The sequence below is a fragment of the Embiotoca jacksoni genome, unplaced genomic scaffold (genome assembly GCF_022577435.1).
Source record: "Embiotoca jacksoni isolate LCO1_2020_lvr unplaced genomic scaffold, fEmbJac1.0.p SCAF_7, whole genome shotgun sequence".
Taxonomy (NCBI): Eukaryota; Metazoa; Chordata; class Actinopteri; family Embiotocidae; genus Embiotoca; species Embiotoca jacksoni.
The window spans coordinates 5,134,791-5,146,234 of NW_027185425.1; the positions used below are offsets into that span (position 1 = coordinate 5,134,791).

The 11,444-nt window shown below is 38.3% G+C and overlaps 1 protein-coding gene across 2 annotated transcripts; it reads right to left on the reverse strand.

Moving 5' to 3' along the window:
* Nucleotides 1-311: 311 nt before the first annotated feature.
* On the reverse strand, nt 312-6,540 carry LOC138214849 (histone-lysine N-methyltransferase SETDB1-B-like). Of its 2 annotated transcripts, none has more exons than XM_069176682.1 (9): nt 6,187-6,540; nt 5,373-5,462; nt 4,788-5,120; nt 4,511-4,684; nt 3,734-3,935; nt 3,545-3,618; nt 2,386-2,576; nt 1,593-1,707; nt 312-692 (listed from the first exon to the last, which is right to left on the reverse strand). In XM_069176682.1, the coding sequence occupies exons 2-8, from the start codon at nt 5,455-5,457 to the stop codon at nt 1,609-1,611; spliced, it is 1,158 nt and encodes a 385-aa protein (XP_069032783.1). In that variant the 5' UTR covers nt 5,458-5,462; nt 6,187-6,540; the 3' UTR covers nt 312-692; nt 1,593-1,608. The 2 variants fall into 2 exon arrangements, with proteins under 2 accessions (XP_069032783.1, XP_069032784.1); XM_069176683.1 differs by having other exon boundaries at nt 312-1,482.
* Between the last annotated feature and the right edge of the window lie 4,904 nt (nt 6,541-11,444).

The window sequence follows — 11,444 nt, forward strand, 5'->3', positions numbered from 1 at the left end:
TCTACACAATATCTTTATACAAATTAACATAACCTAAAGAGCTCCATTAATTTAAAAAAAAAGTAAGAAAGAAACCCCTTATATAAGCTTTATTTTCAAAATTCTACTGTGGTGCCCTCAGCTTCATTCATAAGGACTCCATAATGTAAATAGGTGGAAGAAGTGTAGATACAAAACAACGGAGGTTAGATATCTAAAAACAAGACAATCCTGATTTTTCTTTGAAGTAACAGGTAGTTAGAGGTCTGCGCACTTGGAGTGTTTGAGATATTTGATCACACAGCTGAAAAATATACAAAGTAAAACAAGAATGAGAAAGTAAAATATTTTATTTACATCTCATACTCTGGAAATGACGCTAAGGGTACTTGAGCATAAACTAATATACAATGTAGAACTATCTCACAATGAAACAAAAGAATGACACAAAGAATGGATAAGTGAAGCTAAACAAAGCAAGGAAATTGTAGAAAATCAAACTGGATGTTAGAAAAAAAGACTTTTTCATTGGAACAGTTTATTTCCAGATTTGAATAATGAAAACCAAGTATATGAAAATATTATCATAAAACATATTTACAGTGAGGTTCCCCAAAGTCTCAATTATGCAGTGCATCATGCATAACAAAAAATTGAATTAATACTGAAGATGGCTCTTCTCTTATTTCTTCAAAATGTTTCAACATTTTCACCTTTAAACCAAAATGGAAACATGTATTAAAAACCTTGCAGTTGATGCAAAATGCTGCAACAAGAGTACTGACGGGCTTTAACAAGAGAGATCATATGTAGTGCCATGAAATAACCTGTGTTGTGATTTGGCGTTATATAAATAAAATTGAATTGAATATTTAACCGTGGCTTACATGAGTTCTGTAATGTGCCCTAATACGAGAGATACGAGTGCACAAGCACAGATTAAATACAACGTTTCAATCATAAATTCGTTCGGGCTGTCATATTGTTAAACATATTCTTGCACATTTGCTTGTTTGAACACAGCTGCTTGAATGTGCTGCCAAAAGCTGTATGCAGCTAATTTCACATTTCTGGACAAATTGAAAAATTATTAACTTTAACATGGCTTCTGTGCTGATGATGCGCAGCTTTATTTGGGGATGCAATATTTCACCAATTAATGATATCTGCATATTTGTACAATTAAACTAAAACTAAAATAGAAAAGAAAAAAACTGCGTGAGGCTGGAACATGTTGGAACAGAAATGCTTGAATAGTTGATTGCACTCTCATATTTCAAACTGGATTTTGGGGTGAAATGGTTCCATTTACATAAAATCCAATGGCACATCCCTCCAAGGTGATCTATATTCTTAAAGACACCCTCCAATGAAACTCCAGCTTTTGTTAAATTGTCCTTGTGTTGCAGCTCGAGCCGCAGTGGGAAGCTGAACGGTGGATTATGAACAAAGGCGTAGGTGTAGTTACATCTAGGCCATCTTAAGGCATTAGGGGAGGTTTTTCTTGGGGGGGAAAACATTGTAAATATATCATTTTGATGAAGAAAGCTGCATTTTTATGGGTTTAATCAATGCCAGTGAGGAACTTTAAATGCAGCCACTTAATTATTTACCTGTCTCTGTGGATTATTAGTTAGAGTTCTCCTTGGTCTCTTTCAATTCCAAAAACCGAGCCATGTGTTCCAGTCGTAAGGAGCCTCGATAGATCCACTCCTTCTGTTGGTTTTCCTGAGTGTGACATAAAGATATTTAATTTAATTTTTATAAACTTGCATTCACAAAGATGACATGAGAAGACCATTAATAGTATAAACATATAAAATCTCTGTTAAGAATTCTTTTATTTTGACCGAAAAAATGGACATTGCTGCCGTCGTCTCTAAAAGTCAATATATTGATATTGAGGATGGGTCAGATTTGATTAATATTCAAATAGTTGTTCAAATGTAAAAAAAAAAAAAAAATGGTATGTGACTGTTCTTCCTTATTTCCCTTGTTTTTATCGGAATAGTCGATTAATAGTTGATTATTTCTCAGCAATTTCCAAATAGTATTTTTGCTTCAGATGCCCATCACTACCGGATATCACAGATATCAGCACTTTATGATCCAAATCAAAAATCAGTCAAGTTCTGGAGACTTTGGGAATTTTGCAAAAGTCAGCAGCAAGAAGACAGCTGCTGACTGCTTTATCTGTATGTCTTGTTTCCCATTTTATTCCTGTTTTACATTTTTATAATTTACCTATATTGCAGCACATGTAGCTGACTGGTTTGGTTTGGGGTGGGACGTTTTGTGTGCCTTTGTTTCTGTGATTGCTAATTTGTTGGGTACGGGTATACGTGTCTTAAAACCAGTTAAAAATCCACTTAAAGAAATGTAAACACAAATAAGAAAGACACTGACCTGAAAAACAACCTGAATCAAGCTGCAGTCGACCACCTGCACCTCACACCTCTGCTGGACTTCATTTAATTCAGCATTAAGGGTCTGTCCAACCCTGTACTGAGTTAAATGAGGATACGGCCAATCCTTCAGGTACTGTTTCATGAAGGTCTTGTGAGGGCCGTCAACAATGTCGTCCAAGACGTTTTCTACTGTTGAAAAAACACAAAACAAAAAGTCTGTCACACTCTGGTGTGTCGGAAAGTATATTACACTACGATTACACCCAGGGGCCACTTGTGTTCAAATTGTAAACACTTGTGGCACTGTCACTTGTATTACTGTCTGATGAATTATGTATACGAGTTGTGATCAAAAAGTTCCAAGTTTCGCAGGACAGTGACGTGCACGCAGCACGGGGAAGTGTTGACTTTTGGGAGGACTTATTTCAAGTTATGTCAGTTAATCGCCATCAGCACCCGAGTATCACTCGTTTTTGTGCATATTTTCAATTTCACCACGGACCTCCTCCTCACTCTGTGCGTGTCACAGTGCGGCACTCCGTTTACACAGAACAAACAGGAGGAGTCTCTGAACTTTTTGATCGCCCCTCATAAATGATCCAAACAAAACAGAAAACCAGTCAGAGCTACTGAAACCTCCGCCGGGTACTGTGACGGCACTATCTGTTATCGTGTACACAATAGGTAAGCAACAGGTGAAAAGACCTGCACCGTAATAGCACATACTGTTAACTCTGCATTATGTAAATCTTCATAGGCAGTTTGTTTTCTTTCTCTGCAAACACTTCCATCTTGCTGTTTTTTGATTACCTTGAGGCTCTGTCAAAGAAACTCAGCATTTCCTAAACAGACACTTCACAAAAACCTTTAAGCACCACAGAGGACATAATGCCTCCTTTTCATGGTTCACTTTTAATGTAGAATATCTGCAGAAATCAGTGGATGAAAACCTTGTTTCTGTTTGAGAGGACCAAATCAAAACAGGCACAAATCACACAACGGAAAGATAAGATGGAAATAAGAAATAAAGGCCAATCTCTGATCCAAGCCTGTTTCAAATAAAGGCTTGTCTCGCTTTGTAAATGGAGGCACTGCACAGGAGTTTAGAATTTACAAGTGTAAGCAAACACCCTCAGCATGAAAACAGTAAAACTTACATGGTCTGCAGGCCAGGTGAAGTAAAGGTAAAGCAACATAGACCGGCGTGTGATCGTCCAAAAAGACCAAGAACCTGTAAAATGAAAATGTGTCTCCATCAAATCAAACTTTTACATTTGGACTTTCAGGAGTGAGTTGTGAGGTATTCAGTCGTAGAAGTACGAAGAAATACTCGTTCAACTACACACCTTAAGCGGTTCTTTCTGCTGGGGAGCTCGGCCAAAATACCGGGCCGGAACCGGAACTTGTTATTTGGAGACCGAATCACGACCCGGGCACCGACAAACAGCTGTTCCAGTTTCGGTGAGGCGTCGAAGGCGATGTGGTGCCCGGAAACGAGTCTCTTCCCCTTTTCTTCATAACCAACTTTGTACTTTAACCGTCCACCTTCTGCAAAAACAAAATATCAGTGAATAAAATTGGTCAAATCATCATCAGTTATTTCATTTTCCACCTTATTGTAGTTACTAATTGTTAAAAAAGTGAAAAGAATAATTATTTGTGAGAGGAATATGTGGAAGCTGCATTTATGCATGAATATGTAAAAAAACAAAACAGAAATGGATTCTGTTATTGATAAAAATGTTGTTTTTAATCAATAAATTATTATTTATTCTATGAAATATTATTATATATCATTTTATATTATTATAATATAAAATATTTAAAAAATGCAACCAGTCACACAAAGTCCAAGGTGACATCCTTAAATTGAATTTGTCCAAAAAATTTCCAAAACTCAAAGATATTCATATTGAAACAAACAAAAAAAGAGAAAAGTAGCAAAACCTGCACATTTGCAGATGACTTCAATGATTAAATATCTAAATAATGTGATGAATTACTTGACAACATCATTCACTGATACTTATAACCCATAATTCAATACGCTTATAATATTCTTCTTAAAAGCTCTTATTCTTCCAAATAATTCTTTCGGGGTATGTGCAGCAGTATTTTCTTACCTTTTGTCACTATATCCAGTATTTTCCCTCGTTGCCATCTCATGGTTCTCTTCTTGGCCAGAACCATCATGTCCACTTTGACTTCTTCCTCTGGCAAGTTAGGACGAACCTTCGTGGTTTCATTGGAGGAATGGGCAAATGCTGATGATATAACCAAGGGTGCTTCTTCTACTACTGTGGAAAACAAAATGTGAAATTGTGAAGTCCTTGAGCGTTTTAAAGTATTTTCTTTTTTACCATCAGTTTTCATCTGTGAGGAACATCTGTGTGGCCTTACCATTGCTGTTGTTACTGGTTGTTGGCAATTCAGGGGTATTCACCGTTTCACATTTGATGACTTTTGAAGTGTTTGGTTTATTGTTGGAGGCTGAAAAATCACAATCACTAGAATCGTCCTCTGGTTTCCACAGCATATCAGAGTCAGAGCTGCTGAGGGATTCGTCTTCACTATAGAACTGCTGAGGCGTTGGTGGTCGCAGAGCGCTGATCTTATAATCAGGAAGTCTCGTCAAAACTACCACCGGGTTTTTTGATAGACGGAGAAGTTCCAAGTCGTTGTCACATTTTATTATCTTGGGAATGAATGAGCATGTGGATATAGACATACTTTCTGCAAAGAAAAATAAAATTATTTTGATGTGCAACAATTAAAAAACCTACAGCAGACATTGTTGTGCTACAACAATTACTTATTAAATTAGTGGAAAATTAACGAATGACCCTATTAAAAACAAGTTAACTGATCGAGTCAATTTTCAAACAGATGCATCTCATATATGTGGATTTGGATCTTAATTGTGTCACTTTGATAAATAAATAAATATTTAAAATTAAAAAAAAAAAATCAGCCCTTGGTACTTACCATCAGCCTCTACTTTTATTTGTATTTCCGAGTTGTTTATCAGCCTCCCACCGGACTCCTGATGCTCCAACTCATCCACCTCCATAACCGCTGAAAAACAAAACAACATTTAACTTACGTAAACATCTTATTACATAAAGGGATATGACCGCAGTGTTTTTTTATTATGCGAGATGTGAAGACACATATTGCATACTAGAGTGCAAACATTTATACTGCCATGGTCAATAAATCTCTTACTGTGAATGTGGTGTAGAAAATCTACTGATATTTTAGAGGCTTGCAAAAAAAAACAAAAAACAAAAAAAAGGTTAATTTGAATATTGGTTTAGATGTCGATTATTTTCTTGAATAACAGATTAGCTGTTTGGTCTTTAAAATGTCAGCAAATGGTGCAAAAAATGGTATCCAGAAGACCAAGGTTCAGCCTAAAACCAGTCAACAACCAAGTATTTAGTCTTACTATCACGGAGGACTAAAGAAACCAGAAAATACGTCTCAACTAAACCACAAAAATATAAAATAGAGAACTTTATTTGGACTTCAGGGGCATTAAAATCCAGTAAATGTCATCGTAGTAAGGGGGGGGGGGGGAGAAACCAGATGTAAACGGTGGATGTAACGTATTTTAAACACACAATGTCGGCAGGTATGGCTTCGTGTTTAAGATTTATTGGTGCTGTCGTTGTTCGGCGGATGTAAAAGTCGTTGGGACATTTTTGACTTTGTGAGTTACGGTCGAAACTTAAAACTAAAAAAAGCGATAAATACTTCAACCGAAAAAAAAAAAACAAAAAAAAAAAACACAGCTTACCTGATGTTGTTTCAAATTCTGGTCACAGCAAGACGCAAATGAAAATTTTGCGTGCAAAAAATAAATAAATAAATAAAATAAGCTGCCGTTTGGTAGTCGAGGAAGATAGCGATCAGGCTAACAACATACAAGCTCGTACTGAAAATACAAACTGTTTAAGAAACACTCCGGTTAATAGTCTTCGTGATTTCGCATCACGGTTGTATTCCAATTGTACAAAAGGTCGTGCAACTTTGTTCTGCTAAATAAGTGTCATACAAAAGATAATCTTAAACCATTTCCTCCATTTTACATATCGGTGTTGTCGTCTTTGCTTCTTCGGAGACCTTCATCTTCTTCTTCTTCTTCTTCTTCTTCTTCTTCTTTTTCTGCACTTCCGGCAGACTGGATGTCTTTCAGTACGTTGCTGCCCCCTACAGGTTACAGTTAGATTGCAGTTCGGAGGACTACTTTGACAGTCCTAGTGGGATTCAGCTCTTCATTGTGATCATCTTTGTGCCTTTGTGATTCAAGTAGCAGCATTCAGTATCTCTCTTTCTTATATTTAAAAGTTGTATTCGAAGTGTTTCATAGTTTGTTGTTTTCTGAAGTCCATCCTCATGTTTGCCAAGTCCCACGCCGTCTCTGGCTCAGTCTAGTCATACAAGCTATGTGCCTTTTCTCTTTCTCTCTTAATAACGGTCCTTTCTTTACATGACTTTGCATTGCAAAATAGTGAAGCCACTTCTTTTGATTTCCCAATCTTTCTGCCACGTGGTTGTTGGGTTTCTCTTGATAATGGACATATTCTAATAAACAGTCTCACATCTTTGCCTTTCTTCAGTGCTTTTTTTTTTTTTTTTTTTTTTAGCACCATATCTTTTACCGCATTCCCTTCCACCCCCCCCACATGGGTAGACACCTAAAGAAACCCCACTGAACCTCCAGCCTGCTCAGTCACACAATCCTCAGTTCCACCACAAAGTCTGTCCAGGCTCCGACCTTTCAATCCCAAAATGTCATACAAAATGAAGCTGAATCTAAACATGACAGCTCACTTTGGCTTCACTTTCTCAACACTGATATCATAGCCATTAATTCAGTGATAAAACCCCAAAACTCCTTCAGACAGTCATTCTGTAATTTCCAAATCTGGATTTTCCAGTTTTAGGGTCTTAGGTTCCATTATTATAAATTTGGAGATACGTTCTCAGTTGTTCTTTAGCCTTTCCATTACTTTGTCACCAAAAGCAATTGTACCATGTGTCGTTATTGCCAGTTTGAGTCATCGTATTCCCAATGGAGTTTCTCCCATTTCTATGAGTGAAGGTGGAACTGGGGTGGCATGGAAACCCACGTATCATATTCCCAGTGCCTTTGCTTGCACTACATCCAATGTACTGAGAGCTGATTTGGCTTCTGTTCCGTAACATAAACACCCATAGTTTAATCTGTGTCCTCTCATACTCATGTAAATCATTAATTGTGTCTTGGCCAGCATCCCATGTGCTTCCTGAGAGGGAACGCATTACATTAATTACCACGTTGGCCTTCTATCAAAGTGCAGTCCCCAGAAATTTGATTTCTTTTATCCTCTCAGTTGCATGTCCATACAGAAGTAAACTGCAACATTCAGGCTCTTTCCGTCCTCTTCTTCTTGTTATAGTTTCGTGATGGTTGGCAAACAATAAAATGATGCATCAGCACCATGAACTGGTCTGGAGCGTAGCTCCGGATTAACCAAAGTCGCTTATTTTTGATTGATAGCGGACACTCTCCAAAAGAATGTCACAAACTCAGTCTACATTGCATTCACATGCTTTATTGTATAAAACAACAAATGCAATGTTATTTGGTAACTGTTCGCTTCATTACCATGACCATTATCGCAAACTTTTCTATGAGTCTATCAAAATAACACTTTGGGGGATGGTTCATGACTCTGAGGAGAAACATTTTCTATAGCAGTTGCTCCTTTCACAGACCGTTTTTCAAAGATTAACAGGCATTCAAACTCTTTTACCAATTGTATGATAGCTTTAATATTTTCATTCAGGCTGACGGTAGCTTCAGTATGAATGTAGCTGTGTATATGGGATTTATTTTAAGATTGGCAGAAAAATATCAAACGGTTTATATCATCAAGAGAAGCAGGAGTGAGTCGACTCAGCTCTTTGACTTTCCAATGAAATGGATCTTGTTTTACTTGAAACATAGGTTCTGGGTAGGTAGGGCCCCTTGATGCCTCTGGCCCCTGGGCATCATTATCTGTAATCCATCCATCCGCTGTTCGAGAGGAATTCAAGTCGGAAACACTCAAATACAACCGGATGCATGTCCCCACTTCCATCAGAGTGTAGTTATGATTACTTTTTGTTCAAAGTGGACTAGTCTCTGTGTCTCATGTAGACTTCATGTATTCTGAAGTATCCATACAGCTGTGATCTTAATTTTGCTGCCGAGTCTTAGTTAGTGACAGATTTCTCTCTCCACTGGATCAGTTGATCTGCTCCTCCTGGTAGGTGGAGGTGGAGATGGAGCCGTAAGGATCCATCACCGTCTGGGCACAGCGCACCACCGTCACCAGGAGGAAGAAACACAGGAGGACGAGGAAGAAGAGTGCGAAGCCGAGGTCCACGTCCACCTCAAACTGCGGTGCAGGGTGAGGAGCCTGGTCCATGTGGGCGAAGATAACAGCTGATCCTTCGTTAAACGATTCTCCTCCTCGTCAGTTCAGCACCATCACTTTAGGAAGTGCCGTCTGTGCGCATGTGCTACGGTGATGGTGGTGATGACTTAGTGCCAGAAATATAAATCAAAAAGAAAGATAAAGATAAAGGAGATTAAAATAAGCTTCAAAATGCAGAAACAGCTCTTAACATTATAATCTTATACTGCCGGCCCAGAGAAAGATGTAATAAATATAACTGCAAATGTCTGTGGTTGGATTCAGGTCAGGAACGTCTTGCATGTCCTGTCTCTCCCCGTCTCTCCCTGTCCCTCTCTTGTCTGTATCTTCACTGTGCAACTACATAAAGGAAAAACAAAACAAACAAAAAAATGCCACAAAGGCCCCTGAATTCACACTTAACCATGACTTTTTTTTCACATATTTTCATGACTGAGTAATAGTGATGTCATTCTCATAATTTGCTGTTTACTGTTTTTTTTTTACTTGTTTTTTTGTTTGTTTTTCTAAATATTTTTGCTATTGTTTTTTTCTGTTTTTTTTTTTAACTGTTTTGTAAACTTCTTCCTGTTTTTACTGTTTTATTAATGTGTTATGCTGTTTTATAAACTGTTACTTATGAAGAACATTGTAACTTTGTTCTGCGAAAGGAGCTTTAATAAATAAACTTAATACTACTTAATACTTAATTACCTGGGAGTGAATGTTTGGTCTATAAAATATCTGAAAATCCAGGGAAATTAATAAACTAAAGCTGATGTTAGATCACTGCACTGGCATCTTATTGGCGTATATGTCAGCTCATAAAACCTGCAGTTCAAATAATACAGTAGAACTGAGGTCAGTCCGAAACCATGTCACCATTACGGTTTGCTCAGCAGAGGAAGTTCACTGTTGATTTTTACGCTATAAAAACTCACTTTAGACTATATCTTGGTCACGATTTTCAAAAAATATTGTTCTGTCTTTATGTTAAAAAGTACAATCAGTCCCATCAGCCTGTGAAGAAGTCTATATCAATAATCTAAAATAATGATTAAAGCCGTATGGGATGAAAAACAAATGTTGTTATACATTTAAAGTCCTATTTGGCATTACCTCTAGATAGTTGTTATTTATTAATCTTAAAGATATAGTTTCAAACTCACCATAGCTCCTGTGCGGTCATCAGTGACCCGGGTGTTCTGCTGCAGAGCCTCTCCACCACCTGCCCAAACCTTTGAAAAGCTTTCATAGCATCCTCGTCTCCTCTGAGGTTCCTTATTACTCAAGTTACATAAGACAGTCATCAGTTACCAAAGTCTGAACTGTCCTCCCCTTTCATGATCATCACAAGAAAAATGAGCAGCCCACAGATTAGCTCACGTGCTCAAAAGACACATGCATAAGCATGCAAGATACACAAGCATGCACTTGCACCTTCCAACCTCCCCCTGGCATGTAAAGCCTTTATTAATACTTAAGCAGGAATTGAATAACGGTCTACACAATTCACAAGTGAATCAAACACCCCACCGCTTTTGTTCTCCTGTCAAGAGGACCTTCATGGTTGTCATCAATTCACACCACCACAACTCAGGCACCTCGGGCGACAATGACCTCATATTCATTTCACTAGGCTGAAAAGGCAGCAGAGGAAGGAGGAGGAGAGGGGAGGAGAAAGGTGGGGGGGAGGGGGAAGACAACTTAATGTAAAAGGAAAGGCAAAGATTTAAGGAGGAGTAGGACAGGACACATAAGGGGGGCGTGGACAGGAAGGCCCAGACTCGGTTCGGAGCGGGAGAAACAGGAGATGCATTAGCAATTAAACTGCAGAGCCAGATGCAAAGGAGCAGGGTGGAAATTGACCCTGCCGCTTTAAAATGGAGATTGTTACAGTGAGGTTGGCAGTGACAAGAACAGTGTGGTGGCTGAAGTGCATGGCACGGAGGTAAAGTGATCCCACTCAATATGCAATTAGCCAAGAAGGCCTTTTAGGTTGCGGCCAAACTACTGTAGTGGGAGAGTGAGAGGAAGGAGGAAGAAACATAAACTGGTTTCTTTTTAGGGTGGCTGAGAAAAAAAATAAAAATCTTTCAGCCTCAAACTTTTTTTTTTTTTTTTTTACCTGAAACTGGGAGAGATATTTTTGACAACAAAGATCATCCCCAGAATGTGCCAGCTGGTGAGTCACCACTACAGTGCCATCTGATATTGTAATAGCTCCATGCTGCCCTCAGCTCTACTCTATACCAATAGAACCAATGACTGATGTATAACACACATACCAGACTTTCTGCAGCCCACTTCCACAGGGCTGCTGAATTTAAATGACGGCCCGGATCATTTTAGTTTTGTCCAAAGACAGCACGACACTTTCTCCGATTTACAAAATTGTATCAGTCTTTGAAATGTCAGAGGGAATGAGGATAATCAAGGTCTTTGTTTTCGTGTAACCACCAGAAGTAGAAAAGATAAAAACAGGACTGAGTAGAACTAATGGACTGAATGGGCAACCGAAGTACTGCTTCTGCTACTTGTACTGCTTTTGTTGCTGTTTAGCACTGATGAAGGCCACGAGATGTGGACACAAGAAAGAGGTTTTTGTTCA